Source organism: Mesitornis unicolor, unplaced genomic scaffold (genome assembly GCF_000695765.1).
Source record: "Mesitornis unicolor isolate BGI_N332 unplaced genomic scaffold, ASM69576v1 scaffold25073, whole genome shotgun sequence".
Taxonomy (NCBI): domain Eukaryota; kingdom Metazoa; phylum Chordata; class Aves; order Mesitornithiformes; family Mesitornithidae; genus Mesitornis; species Mesitornis unicolor.
Genome location: NW_010174332.1, coordinates 26,652 through 42,426, shown reverse-complemented (window position 1 = coordinate 42,426; position 15,775 = coordinate 26,652). Strand labels below are relative to the sequence as shown.

General features: G+C 35.7%; 1 protein-coding gene across 1 annotated transcript in view; it reads right to left on the bottom strand.

Moving 5' to 3' along the window:
• The window catches only part of GPR64 (G protein-coupled receptor 64), a 47,234-nt gene that overhangs the window by 15,060 nt on the left and 16,399 nt on the right, over window positions 1-15,775 (bottom strand). The window contains exons 3-17 of the mRNA XM_010181011.1: window positions 15,268-15,309; window positions 14,573-14,581; window positions 14,197-14,220; window positions 12,296-12,328; window positions 11,342-11,383; window positions 9,464-9,511; window positions 8,765-8,832; window positions 6,719-6,792; window positions 5,623-5,662; window positions 5,462-5,496; window positions 3,985-4,061; window positions 3,263-3,323; window positions 2,010-2,731; window positions 990-1,191; window positions 507-663 (exon numbers count right to left, since the gene is read on the bottom strand). Coding sequence (XP_010179313.1) covers window positions 507-663; window positions 990-1,191; window positions 2,010-2,731; window positions 3,263-3,323; window positions 3,985-4,061; window positions 5,462-5,496; window positions 5,623-5,662; window positions 6,719-6,792; window positions 8,765-8,832; window positions 9,464-9,511; window positions 11,342-11,383; window positions 12,296-12,328; window positions 14,197-14,220; window positions 14,573-14,581; window positions 15,268-15,309 — 1,634 coding nt within the window. The remainder of the gene's footprint in view (window positions 1-506; window positions 664-989; window positions 1,192-2,009; window positions 2,732-3,262; window positions 3,324-3,984; window positions 4,062-5,461; window positions 5,497-5,622; window positions 5,663-6,718; window positions 6,793-8,764; window positions 8,833-9,463; window positions 9,512-11,341; window positions 11,384-12,295; window positions 12,329-14,196; window positions 14,221-14,572; window positions 14,582-15,267; window positions 15,310-15,775) is intronic.

The window sequence follows — 15,775 nt, the reverse complement described above, 5'->3', positions numbered from 1 at the left end:
CACCTTTTTCTTGTAGAGACCAATTAGTTATGAGTGACAAATGTATGAATGTCACTATCCAAGCAACATCATAATTCTTTCCTGGAACCTTCTGCAATTAATCTTCTTTTAACAGATGAAGCCATCTGGCAACACTCCTTGACAAATTTCAGCAGCGGGTGATTAAGTGACTCATGATTCAGGGGTTTTGAGGCAAAGTTATTCTACCAAGCACTCTGTCCATTCTGGTGTCCTGGCTGTACCCTCTCTAGCACTTCATTAGTCAAATGCCACTTTCTGCTAAGTCTGGTGCTTATTTACACTTATTTACACAGTAGAAAATTAAAGGAAAACTATTGAGGGCTTCAAAAACAAAGCATTTTTTCTTTGAAACTAACAAGAACAAAAGATCCTGAAATTGTAACATAAACACATTATAAACTCATGTTACATATAAATATAAAAAACAAATACTTAAAAAAGTACGTTTGAGAATTCCTAAGTATTTAGAATTATCAGTGTTTAACCTGGAGATCAGCTGAGTCCTGGACAGCAAAAGACATTTGGTTGGAGCGGATGTGATTGGTTTTGACAACTGCCAGAGCCAAGGAAGGGGAGGCAAAATCAGCAGATGCTGCTGAGAAGTTCAGTTTTAACCCAATATAATCCACCAGTTTTATAATTCTGTTAAGAAAAAGAGATACTTAGTATTACCAAGCACATACACTCAAAATTCTCAGGCAAGGTGTGGTTATGGAGCACCAAGCGTAAAATACAGCTGACTCTGCTCACTTACTGTGGTGTCAACACAAAAAAATACATTGTTTTCCATGGCATTATATTATAGCAGAGCTGGTAACACTAGAATGATACTCCTGTTTCTTGTAAGTACGTTAAGGGACAAGAAATATTCTTTTGGATTATGATTGTGAAAAAATGAAACTTGCTGAAGCCAATTTATCAAGACAGACAATACAACACACCATTAATCTATTGCCAGAATGACCTACCTGTTAGAAATTCGGGATGGTAATGGTTGAGAAGCAGTCAAAACTTTGCTAACCTCACTAATCATCCTTTCTACATCTCTTGGCTCTACTTTTCCAGCTGCTATATCATTTTCTATTTGGGATACGATTTGCTCGGCTGTGGTGATATTAATGGTGGTATATACAGAGGTTGTGTATGTGGTGGCTGACAGTATCTTTCCTGCGACAAAATAAAAGTTGTGCATTTATTTAAACATTATGTTCAACAAATGAAGTAAGCTTTGAGAAGCAGAAAAATTAAGCAGTTCTCATGACCAACACACATTATCACAACTTCTAAGGTCTCTCAATATGTTATGTGAGACAGAATCTCTTTTTTTCCTCTATCAGCTACTTTGTAGAAAGCAATACTTTAAATCTTATGAAAACATAAAGGAAGGTTTCAAATGGCCAGCATTCATTCCACTTTTTATTTATGACAACATTTTTGACATCAGGCCGTTAGTGATGTTAAATAAGCTACTATTTTGCATTTTTAGCCACTGGATGCCTGAATAAAGTCAAGATAAGATCAGAAATTTGAAAAGAAGCTTGTAAAAATGCATACAATCTTCATAGGAAAATACATAGCCAGTAAGAATATTCCTAATCAATAACAGGATTTTAAGGAAGATCCAACAATGACTTGCAATATTTTAAATACTAGTTTAGTGGAAAAAAAAAAGCTACCTGGCTCTGTGACTTTTTTTTTTTTCCTGCTACAGGTACCTGTTGGGAACTTAGCACGGTACCTATCTATAACAGATACCAACCAATCTGTGGGGTGAGGTATCATTCAGCATGGCCAAAGCCATCAGAATATATTTTAAAATAAGGATACACCTTGTGAGAGTTGTCTCAGGTTTTTCATGGTAATTGGAAGGTCACAGCTCAGATATATAATCTTGTTTAATAAAGCTTAAAACCAAATTCAGTATATGGCATTCAAATTTTAAAAAAAATCATTTTACTTGTTATATTTACCTGTGCTCCCATTAAGCAGGCGACCCTGGCCACCAGCAGTAGAATGAGGATGAGAAGCTGAGACAGAATGATTGATAGGACTAACAGTAGGGGTCAAAGTTGTTATTAAAGGAGTAAGAGGAAGAATAGGTGCTGCAGTAACATTTTTGGTACCAGAAATAGGTTGGGTCGAATCTGTCGCAGGATGAGTTTGCGCAACAGATTTGGTGGTACTCTCAAAGTGGGGAACTGGTATTGGAGGTTTGGTGGGAAGCTCTGAAGAGGAAACTGCAGAATGTTTACTGAAAACTACGGAAGGAGAAATTACTGTAACAGGCTTGCTAAGGTAGGCAGCATCAGATTTAACTGAGAATGCAGCATCAGTGACAGATTTTGTTGCAAGTGTGGAAATAGTGACAGATTTATTAGAAGCAGCTATGGAAGGAAAAGTTGGCATGGTAGGTAAACCAAGAGACTCGAAAGGGGGAAGTGTAGTGGTAACACTGGTGGCAGACACAGAAGTTTCAGTAGTAGATGTGGTAGAAGTTTCAGAGAGAGGACTTGCAGTGGGAGATGTGGAGAGAGTTTCAGAAAGAGAAGATTGTGTGAATGGCGGGATCAGTGGTCTAATTGTGAGGCTTTCTTTGGTAGAAAGCATAGTGGGGGAAATAAAAGTATTATATCTGGGGGAAGTCTTTTTAGGGATAGAAGGAGAATGAGAGAAAGGAACCCATATAGAATGAGATGGCACTTGTATAGTACTGTAAAAAAAGGCAGAGAAATGCATGTTAAATTTAACACTGTTTATATTTTAAAGAAAACAAGTTACAATAAAGGAATATATATGAATGATATGGACATACTACTAATAACATATATTTTTAAATCAATCAGATTGGAAGTTTCATGATCTAGTAACAAATATGAATTCCATAAAATTTTGAGGGTTCTTACATTCTATTTTGCCGTAGTTGTTAACTAGCAAGTCCATAAATACTACCACTGCCTTTGCTGCCTATTCTGGAGGTGACCCAATGCTGAACACAAAAGCTATCTGCACCAGGAAAAGAAAAAAAAGGGGGCAGGGGGAAGGAAAAGAAAGAAAAAGAAAGGGAAGAGAAGAGAGGGGAGGGGAAGAAGGAGGAATGGGCAAGGAGCTATATAGGAAAATGCCTGTCAGGTTGTTCTTGTGGAGTTCTTCCTGGCTACTATATTACAACATAGAAGTTAACTCTATTAATGCATTAAGAAATCTGAGAAACTAGCAAGTCAAATTTTGTATATATACTTACTACATTTGTAACTCTTCAGCAGACAAGGAACAATACTCCAGTGATGAACAGCAGCACTGTTCTGAGATAACAAGCATTAATCTAGTTTATCCTGAAGCACAGAAATTGCTAATACTGTTAAGAAGGATATTCAAGTAAGCCTGTTTTATGTTTTTTTAACAATAGTGCATACTGCATAATTGATTTTGAGGGTTTTTTTTCTGAAAATACATTTGCAAAACAGATCTTGACCAGTCAGAATACTGCAATATCCCCACATCTTTGTTCAATGCCTGACAAGTACACATTTCTCTTTTTGGTTATTGAAAACAAACCAAAATGTAAAGCAACATCTTTTGAAACAAAAGGACAAATGGTATGAGTGACCAGTCCCCACTACCACAATATCATTAAGAAAGCTTAGCTACTTTATAAACTTTTCAATTCAGATCACCATTTCAGTAACACATTTATGTTCTCAAGTAATTTTACACCTGATCCTTTCAAAGTCTGCTTTATTAATGTAGTCAGTAATTTTATAACAAAGTTTTTAAAAATATATTTCTATCTTCCCCCTCCTCACCCAAAAATCAGAATTTGCATTTGTGATGAATTTATATTTTTAAAAACAGTATTTTTATCTAAAAGTAGCAATCTTTTTAGTTATTTGGAGGTCGCCTGTAAAGATAGGAAATTTAATCTGCAATGGTAACTGTGATGAGACTGTGTTTAAAGCAACTTACCAAGTGTTTCTGCTTTATCTGTTAAACTGCTTATATTCTTTCTCTCAGCCAGCTTCATTATGAAATTGCAGTATGTACTACAATGAAAAGGAAAAGCTTTAGAATCAGAAAACAGATCTGCCTCATCTTTACAACGCATGAAACTAACATCTAGTGCTAAGTGAAAACACATTAGCACAAATGCTAAGTGTGAAAGCACACTTTTCCTTGGCTCTTTCAGATTTGGGAATATTTTTCGTGCACATAAGACACCATGCTAGTCTAAAAAGAAGAGTAATACATCAGTCTGTGGCAGCTTATTTTCTCTTTTCTGTACAGACACTGCTGCTTCTTAAATAGGGTCCTCTCTAATTAATGTTAGCCATTAAAGAGCTGATAATTTTGTGAAGAAAATAACATAATCTCCTCCTTTACTGTAAAGAAACTCCAGAGAGGAAATGTCCTAGGTGGCTGTGTCAGCATACATGAAATCTCCATCACCAGCGGAAAGCCAGTGTTCTTTCTCTGGTCTTTAAAGAAAACTTAAATTACTCACTTAAGCATGTAACTAGACATTGACAATTATGGTTAGATGACATGAAACCCTGCCTAAACTAGTAAACCTACAGTAACAATTCTTCACATTCAGGAAACCCAAACACACAGGTGAATGAAAAGGCAACACGTAAAAGATGAAGCAAAGCTTCTTTCCAGCTAACAAGAACAAGAAGAGTTTCCTAACTAGTGCCAGCATATGACATGAAGGTGTGATCTGACTTTCTGCCTCTATTTGAGTGTTTGGGATTTTTCTTTCATTCTAACCCAGGAAGATAACCCCCAAATTCAAGTACCTGGGGAAATGAAGTTCCATATTTTGTTTTAGAATACAGTGTTTCCAAGCTGACCAGTTTAAAGGACCAGCAATTTAGTGGTGAGTAGCAATTAAACTGACAGACATTATCTACATTTCAGGGCTTCCAGGATCACCTCTGTGGAGCAGCCTTGCCATTCTGATACCCCATGGCTTCCAAACTCTGAACCGTTTACCTTCTAGGCTTCCCCTACCCTGAGGAAGGCTGGTTTCCCAAGCCGAAGAACAGCAACTTGGGATTGTCTGAAGCAATTCCCTCGTAAAGACTGCATTGTATTCACAAGCTCTGGAAGTTTGGTGGTCCCAAATCCCATAACCTTAGTGCTTAAGTTGCTATGTCATTCAGCTAATACAAAGATGCAGAAGAAATACGGCAGGCAAGCCTGTGCTTCACCAGAGGATTAAATAAAATCGATACAGTTTTGTTATTAAAAAAATCACTAATGCTAGGGGAATACTGGGATCAGAATTTCTTCATCAATCTGCATATATTTCTCCAGCCTGTTTCTCAAACCTAACTTCCTAGAAAGTTTGTTTTTCCTTCTGTTACAAAGCCATTCATATTTGATGCACAAGACAATATTTGAGCTTTTAAATATATAGGCATTTAAATAATTAACAACAAACCTCTGGTTTTCTGCACTGCATTCCATAACAGAAGACTGTAATGACAAGTGAAAATAGAAAAAAATTGTTTTGTCAGGAGAAAACAGGACTGATACTTATACATTAGCAGAATTAAGTTTAAAAAAAGTTTTCCAAACTGTAACAACAATTAGTAATCTTACCTCACTTATTTCTCGCAAGATTTTTTTGAACTCTGAAATTCTTTAAAATAAAAAGTTACCATTATGGAGGATGTCTACTTATGTTTCTAAAAACAATTACAACAGTATAATGACAAGCAATGTAAGGACGAGCAATTAATGAGAAAAAAAAATCCAGTTGATCAGTGATTTTTTAAAATCATGCCAGTTCTAATATTGTAAAACCACTTTTCAAAGAACTAAACATTTTAAAAGGTGTCTTATATTAGTCACTGCACAAACTAAGTGTAAACCTTTGTCATCACATATTTTAACAGCAATCCACTTCTTTAGAAGTTATTTAAAGGACAAATCTTAATGTTATCTTTTGGCAAGTAAACACATGGAGCAGAATTCTAAACTTACACTCAAAGCCACAGAAACAGAATGAGTAAGAAATACGGATTTTTTTCTACAAACAAAATCTCTTGACCAGTTACATATTTTTTATTTTCACATTAAGTTTTGAGAATAGCAGTAAATATTCAGTCATTCAAATCTCTCCTTATAAAGACTGTGAAAGAAGAAACTACACCAAAATACAAATACAGATATGACTCCAAGAATACTTATTATAAACATGCAGCTATGAAAGTTCTCTTAGTAATTTCCTGACCAAATCCCTGAAATTATAAAAAACATTTATTCATGAAGAGCAGCAGTCAGACTGGCATTCTCAATCCACAGCTCATGTCAGACTGGCATTCTCAATAATCCACAGCTCATGTCTCTAGTTGGTATTATTATTAATATTATTATTATTATCATCATCATCATTATCATTACCACTACTATTATTATTATTATCAGCAGCAGCATATAAACAACATGGCCTTCAGACCTTGTTGAGACCTAAGGAAACTAAAAGATCTAAAAGGAAGTCAGCAAGTGTACCATTTCTTAAAAAAAACTCCAGTGGCACATAAAACAAAACTAAGACTATTCGAACCAACATGAATGTTATGTTAAAGAACAATAACTCATAATTCCTGAAAATTTATACAGTGTAGGATGGAAGGTCTCACTTCATCTTTTTCAAATATAACAAAGATTTGAATTCTTATTCAAAATGACTTACCTCAATTCATGTGGGGTAGGTGCTGGAATTGGAATTAATTTTTTAACTTGATTTTTGATGGTTATGTTATTAATCTGTTAGAAATAAAGATTACATGGCTAAGAAAAAAAAACGTAATTTTTAGCCTGAAAAGAAACTTATGTTTATTTCACACATTTTAACAGTCTAAAATTCTAAAGATAAGAAGCACGTTTTCTCACAAATACACTTGGACAAATATTCACACGGCATTGCTGTTACAACTTATGGAAGGAATTGGGTCACTGAGTAACAGGATCTGATTTGTGAAAGATACGGGCAAGAGGACAGTGACCTTACCACATCTCATGTTGGAAAAAGGAGAATTTGGCTTAGTTTGCAAGAAAGACAGCTTAGACCAGACACTGAACAAACTTTCTAACTGTGTGTCCCAGCAATGGGACAAGCTCCATGACAGACATAAATAACAGAATAGAATCCTGGGAGTAAGAAGTCAAGAACTGAGGTGAAAGACATGGTAGGAATTATTTCAACATGTATCACCTAGCCTTAAGGTCAAGGGATACACTAAGGCTTATCTAAAGACCTTTTATGGAACTGCATTCTTATGTTCTTCTGGTTGCCACCATTACTGGTTATTTTTACATCTCATACAAGCAGTGAGCACCATGATAAAAAAATCATCTAGCATATATGGTATTGACATTACCTAAGAAATACTCTGCTAAAAAATAAAAGTTTCAAGAGATAGGAAACACATTTTTCTAACAGCTGTAGGCATAACATTATTATGCTAAGATGGTTTCAGTAGGCAATATCACCACTGAAACACAACACACTGCAAAGGTGGCTTTTGCCAGGGGCCTTTCTGTGCCCAAACTCAGTGCTCCATGTGCACCTGTGCAGTAACTCTGTGGTGATTTTGCTGACTACTGTCATGCTTGCAGAGATTGGCATGTGAAATCTCAGGCTGAATGCAGACACAGATGGGTGGAAGGAAGATACAAGGTTCTTTACAAGCTAATGTCCCCTTTTTATTATCCCTTCAGTTTTCCATCTATAATGACTAAACATTCTCATCCTCATAGTATTATCTCAGCACTGAATAATCTATATGGTCCTTGCTTTGCATTATATAATTGTCTTCAACCTCTGCTGTGTTGTATAACAGGACACACTCATGCCACATAGGCATAATGCAAAATTAATTGCTGATTAACTACATACCAAAAAGCATAGAGTGATTCCCTATCTATGAGAGTCTCAACATGGATTATTCCCAGGATCCAATGTGACTTAATTTATGCCCACATTGTTGCCATCTAATGATGCTCATCTTCCAAAGTAAAGCACCTAGATTAATCTCCAAAGGAAGGGCCTGTATGCCTAAAGGAATATTCTTAATTAGGAATTTCCAGAATTCCCAGGACCTCCTCCTCCTTTCAGTGGCTATAGAGAGAATGCAGGCTGGAGCTCTGAAATTTAGCTACAAAGCAGCTGTTTAAGAGAGAGAGAGAGAGAGAGAGAGAGAAGAAGGCTCTGAAGGGACCTCATTGCACCTTCCAATACCTGAAGGGGTCCTACAGGAAAGCTGGAGAAGGACTTTTTACAAGGGCAGGATGTGATAGAACGAGGGGGAATGGCTTTAAACTGGAAGCGGGTAGATTTAGACTGGATACTAGGAAGAAATTCTTTACTGTGAGGGTGGTGTGACACTGGGACAGGTTGCCCAGGGGAAGTTGTGGATGCCCCCTCCCTGGAGGTGTTCAAGGCCAGGTTGGACAGGGCTTTGAGCAACCTGGTCTGGTGGGAGGTGTCCCTGCCCATGGCAGGGGGTTGGACTGCATGAGCTTTAAGGTCCCTTCCAACCTAAACCATTCTGTGATTCTACGATTCTATGATCCATCCACTGCAAATATGAACTTGTACTGCAAACTGTATTTGAAATAAAGTAAAACTATAAAAAACATAGTAAGAATCATGTTAGGGTATCAATATTTTAAGCGTAGACAAAGAAACTAATTTCAACCTTCCTTACAATAAAGTTTTAAAAGAGAAAACACTTACTATTTCTACATTTAGTGACGTGTTACTTTCTTCATTTGCCTGAAGTTTTATCTTGCCCACATAAAATGCTAAAACCAAAAGGCAAAAAAGTTAAGAAAATCAACGCTAAATCACATGATGCAATATTATTTGAGAATTTAAAAAGTCACTGTCCTGTGTTACAATAGCAGGGAAATAACGACACTTGCATTAGCTTTTCTGATAATCCACTATTTTTGCAATTGTTCTTCCATCTCATCACGTACTATTTCTACAAACAAACTAGTCCAATAGCTTCATTATTTTCAGTATTTTTATTTTTGCTGGCTGTCTCTAAATACGTTCTATATTTTTTTCCCCAAAACAGAAAGAACTGCACTGCACATTACAATTAACACAACTCCAACTCCTGTAACAATAAAATGTGTGGGTAAAGAGAAAGTGACACTCTGAAAATAATGCCCTTGGGGATTAAAGGACTTTCAGAATACTATAATTCAACAGTCCCTGAGAGCTGGTAGGTCCATTTTGTGGACAAAAAGGAACTTCTATGATACTTCTCTTCCTGCAGCCATACATTCAGTGCAGGCTTTAAACTCACAAATAAACTTATTGCAGAGCTAGCTTTTACATAGCAACTAAAAGTTGCCTCATTAATCAGAATAGAAAATAGTTGGACATGTTTTTATACAAAAAAAAAGGAAAGAGAAAACCACTAACCTGTGAAGTTACAGACAGGTGTTACGTTGCATAAAATGGTTTCTCCTGCTATAGTGTATTTGGAGGAAAAAAAAATCTATTAAGCAAAAAAGTTTAACTTAAACCCAATACTGACAAACACATATTTACAGTCATTTCAATGTTTTATATATAAAGGTCTTTACCATTTAGAAATATTTCAGATATTGTCTAAGTGTCACTTCTCTAGGGCACTTACCATGACATTTTCCAAGACTTAGTACTCAGAGTGAAACATGCTGGTTTTGATTAATTATTTTGAATAATTTTCTGTAACAGTTTCCACAGAAGACCTACATGCAAGTGGTCTCTTCTTTTTTTTAAACTCAAATAAAACAGAAATCAGCATATCATAAATACACACTTCAAATATCACAGTATTCAATCACTAGACAGGGTATTATCTGCTTCTGAGGATCTTACTACAGCTACTTATGATAGCATGAAACTAAAACTGTTCTACCTGAAAGAATTCAAACTATGATGATGGCAAACGTACACTCTCATCTAGTAGCATATCTTTAGTTAGTGACAGCAAACTTTTAGCTGCTCTCACATTTTTAATACTACCTACCCTGCAAAGATATAACACTGATCCCTAATTAAGGCTAATGTGAACAGATGGCTCAGTTGTATAAAATCAAAATACAGCACTGGAAAGATATTGACATCCAAGACAAAACTCCTACACTTGTTCATAAAGACAACGTGGCAACACAACTTTCCTTACTTAAGCATATAGATTGAACTCCATTAACAGAAAAACAAATGCTATTTTTTCTGTTGTTATCATTAGCCAGTACCAAATGAGATGGGAATTTTTTTAATTCTTTACTTCTTTTGTGGTACAAACATTTTCCTGTTACAGCTTGACGCTTCATCAATTTTATCACCATCAACAAACAGCCATCAGAGGGTATGGATTGTGAGCTGGTGGCAATATTCAAATTATTACAAAAAATTATTTTTCCAGACAGCAATTTAGATTCAAATAAATTTGCCTTCCCTTTTGTGTTGGCAGTTGTCAGTGTAATAGTTAGGGAAATTGTATCAGAGCTTTAAAAAAGAATCCTTGAATTAAAAAAATGTTCATAAATAACTGAATTTGTCAAAATTATTAACTACACAAAGAACACTTATAAAAACTCAACACAAAATCCAAGAGTGGCACAAAAGTAAAGAGTAACATCAACCTCTTTTTCTTTACAGGGCAGCCATTTGCGTGCCACTTAGTCTTGCTTAGGATCTCTGCATGCCACTAAAACACACAAAATAGGTAAGCAGTGTGGAGGATAAATGACTGACCAAAATTTACAAGTCCTTCCAGCCCTCAAAGATAAGCAGCTGTAAACTTCCTTCAAATTACACAAGCCAGTATGGCTCCAAGCCAGTTCTTCCACCACTTGCAGTAATTCAGTACCAATACGTTCTAATTGGTCTACCAGGCTCCTCCATGGACAATAAAACAATTCAATTCAGCCTACTCCTACAGACTGGACCTGCACTAAGAACATCATGAGTGGCTTCAGTCTGCTTCAATCTACTAAATAGCATGAGGATTTTTTTTTTTAAGTTAACATGGTCCCTGAGATTGTGTTTCTTACATCTTTGTAGTAACCTGCTGCTCTGACTTACAGCATAACTAAACTCCTCTATATGCCACCATCTAGGCAAGCATTGCAGAATTAGACCTTCTACCATACTGGAGAACAACGCAAAGTAAGGCAGACTGCTCATATGACACACCATAATACGAAGGAAAAAGTTCCTGTTAAAAATATTTGGGAGCAGACTTCCTGAACTCACACAGACTTAAATTCTGAGGAGCACAGAAGATCAATGGTGATATAGGAATCCTACCTGGTGTTATGGTGGAGTAATAATCAGTGAAGTTAAGAGCCTCTGTTAAAAAAAAAAAATAAAATAGAGGTTTCACATTTTAACTTAAAAAGCCTATAAAATACATGTCACAAAAATAAGTTTCCTAATTTCTACTTTAGACTCTGTCTCCCCTGGAGAAGTGTAAACACATGACCACTTAATAAGGGAATTAAGTTATTTTCAGCACAGGAAATGAAAAAGCAGCGTATTGAGTGAGATCCATCTAACCAAATGTTTATATCCCCATATGAGCCAGTTACTGTAGACTCCCTATTATTCAGTGGTGCTTTTAAGGTGTGATTCCCATTTAACCTATTGTACGTTGGCACTTCAGCATAAGATGAATCGTGTTCTAAAAATGTGTCTTTCTCTCCAGCAACTATGAAGCACAGCAGGACATCTAGCTCCTATACAGACATGTAGGAATCTGTACTAATACGGAATGAAACTACTCCTTGTTTTCAAATACAAACATCAGGAAAAAAAAGGGGTAGCAAGTTCTTCTGACTGATCCTATTTGGCACTGCAAGAATATATGTCATGTGAGTATCTCTAAGGAATACGATGTACATTTTAGTTCTGTAAAAGACTTTAAATAGTATCAGAAAGTACAGGAAACATTCTCCTATAGATATACCAAAAACCTACATGCTTGCTAAAAATATGTATAAAGTATGTCCAGTTTGGGCTTTGGTAGGCAGTGTAATATTTTTGAATAAAAAAGAAATGTTAACAGTTCAGTGTCAGTTAAATGCACTTCAAAACCCTACGCATGCAGACTTAAAATTCAGATTGGAGATGAATACAGATTTTAAGATCATGTAAGAAAAGAATCTGGACTAAACAAATCCCAGTTGTTAAAATAAAAGCAAACTTTCATGAACGCAATAAACATCTCTCTTCAGACCTCACTCTCTTCATGCTAATTCTCACCTGCAGTTTGTGTAGTCTCCTCTGAAGTTATATCTGAAGAAGAGAAAGAACAGTAAAAACAAAAAATAAAAATCTAAAAAAGCAAAAAAAATCTAAATCTAACTAAATCCAAATAAGAGAAACATTTAAAAAGTCTTGCCTGAAGTATTAATAGGATAGGTGATAAAAGTAACAATAGAGGATTCTGGGGGGGGGAAAAGAGAGAAGAAATAAAAACTGTATTAATATAATATTTCCTTTCTACTAATTTTGGAGAAAAAACATCAAGCATGCAAAACTTTGTACAGGAACTTATCTAAGTTCCATTTTAAGAACAACTGCAGTGTTTGTTAAGAATGTTCACGTTATTTCAATGTAAATATTTGAATTAATGTTCACATTATTTCAAAAATCTGAGTATCTGAATACAAACAGCTGCTAATCGAGTTCCTTCAGGTAAGTTCCTTTTTTCTTAGTTTCATTTTTTTAGAAGATACAGCTGAATTTGGCATATCCAATAGCAATAACTGCTTAGCCCCAAGGACCTTTTCCTGTGCAATCTCACAACATTCATGAGCGGAGATGACATACTGGGTTTGACAAACTGTCTCTCCAAAAAGTTATTTTTGCCAGTAACCATACATAAATAAAGCAGAATGAGAATGCAAGTTTTTCCAGCTACATCAAAACAAAACAAAAAAAAGAAAGAAAATTACATTAAGACAAAAGAATAAAATGTGAAGGCTGCGCAAGAAAGATGTGCTTAATAAGCATATTTTAGGTGTCAGTGCAGGAATACAAAGTGGTCACAGGGCCGTTTTATATCACTCCAATATGACAACTTAGTGACTTTTTAAAAATGGGCCAGAGCAGCTTCATAACAGAAGAACATTATGCTTCCCAAACTTCTTTACTAGAAACATCACTGTCATTAGTAGAATCAATATCTTAATTCCAATAACAAAAAGCTGGTGGCTCTGCATAAAGATAGTTGCATGCCAAGAAAAAAAGCAATCTACTTCATTATATTGGAAGGGAGATTTTCTTTCTGATATATTTATTTCAACTAGACTAGCCATTTTGAGCCCTTTCAAAAGTGCCCTCTTAATTCCATACTCATAGTAAAAGTTAGGCATATTTGGTTCTGAAGTAACAATCCTGAAGACAACTCAATTTCTAAGGCAACTAAGAAGCAGCCAAAATCAGAGTGAACACTAAGTGCTGAATTCATCTGGATTATTTGGCTTGGTATAAACTACAAGAAATATTGAATTGGCTGCAGTTGTTAGAGATGAACCATTCCCAGAGAAAGATTGTATCTGTAAAAGAACAAAAGCATGTGTGTGTGTCTGTATTATTTCTTTTCTCCAGAGCACGATATGTCAGTATACATTAAGCAAGAAAGCAACTGGCTTTCACACAGCTATTTCTGTGTGTCTACATTCTTCATTTTTATAAAATGCTTTAATAGGTGATGTTCACCACCTCTCGTCCCAGAAGTTATTAAAGTCTCGTGTGTGTGTGCGAGCGTGTGTGCAGTATATCACACTGCATCAAACGACATATGCACATCTGCCAGGGTGGGAGGAGATGTAAAGGACCTCTCTCACTACAGTGCTCCTCTGCCATCTCCTCAAACTGCTCCCTGTTGAGGTTCCTGGAGAAAAGGTTTCTGATCAAGCAACCTGCACCTACTTCATCTCCAAGCATCACTGCCACAAACCACCAGTGATCATGTAAGGTAAGCTATGTCATTACAAAGTAGAATTAATTTTCTCCTCAAAAAATAAACAATGAAAACATTAAATGTTGAAACTCATTTACTTTATGTGTTTTCTGCATTACCTCAGATAAAAGCAGAAGTTTTATCTAACAGGAAATAACAAACATTGCAGTAATCAGTAAAGTCCTGATTTTCTTACCAGAAATGGTTGTTGAAGCTGATTCTCCTGAATTTTCACCTTTTGTTTCAGACAGAAAGAGTGGAAAAAAGAATCATAATGAAGTTTCAAACACATATGTAACCATTCTCAGCAGCCTTTCCTTGTCTTATCAGAAGTTTACCAAACTCACCAGAAGAGGGCAACACCTGCTTATCAGAACACTTCTAGGTTGTCAAAAAGCAGATGTAACAATCTCTGATTAAAAAAATTATCATTTTTATGAATTCAAATAGAATTCAACTGAACACTATTTCTTTTCAGCAAATACTGGACAGTTTGTATTGTATAATGTTAAGGAAACAAAAATCATTGACCCAGGATACGTGCCATGCTAGCCTGAAAGCCACGTGCCTACCCTCAGTGTCTTGCTAATTCTGGGCACGGTAATCAAATGTACCTAACGAGATGGCTGTAGTTGGGTATGAAGAACTCTTCTTACACTTTGTATATTAACACTGAGACTTGCCATTTAAAATTTATCCCATATATATCTGTTCTCTTTTCTTTCCTGTAAAAAGCAGCATTACAAAAAGCTAATTCATTTCAAGTTTGAGCCTCTGATCTTGATAGGAGCCAGCCAACTATTTATATAGCAAACACTTGTTACTAAATCTTTGATGTTGTTACAGTCAGTATTTTGATCAAAAACAAATCAGGAAATTTGATATCTGGCTCACACAGCAACTTCAAAGTTAGCCCTTTTGTTCACTGAGTGGTTTTTGACAGTGCCATGCACAAGTCAAGTCACAGTTATCACAAAAATATAATAGCTTCTTTCCAAAGGATAAACATAATTTCTGCAATGAAATCGCAGAGAATAGGAGTCATCTCAGTGACCTTCTTTTCATTTTCTCTGGAAAATTACTGATGCTATTTGCACCATGAAATATACTAATAAGCCACAGGGATGATATGGGTAATTAATTTGCAGATATTTACACATTCTTAACTATCTTCATGAATTTAAAATTAACTGCAGCAACAATTGTCCTTTGCACTTTCTAAAATACAAGAACAATGGGGAAAAAATTACACAGAAACTCCATATACCTGTTATCTGTTTTCTGCCAGGCAGCGTAGCAGTAGTTTCAACTACGAAGGAAGAAGACTTTTTTAGGAGCAGTTTTAACATATACTTTTACATATGCATATATACATCCTTTATAAAAAAAAAAAAAACACAACCATTTTAGATGTGCGACTCACCTGAATTCAAGCTGTTTGCAGAACTACTTTGCATCCATTCAGAAATGTGTGCTGAGTATTTTTGAAAGTTGGAAGTTGAACTCTTTTCAGTTCAATTTTTGACTCAGTTTACCACTTTTATACTTATGAAAGACACAGAGTAGGCTGTGAGCTTTCCCACTGCCTGCCATTGCCATTGTCCTGAGTAACACATTTGTTTAAGTGAAGATGAAGTAGCCTAAATAGCAGCAACCAAAAATGTAACAGGTACACACAACTGTGTTTAAGGTATGCGTTCTAGAGCTCTTATGTAGAAGTGGTGTTACTTTAACATTGTACAGTGCTTAGGTATTAAGCAGTTATTTTCTTAACT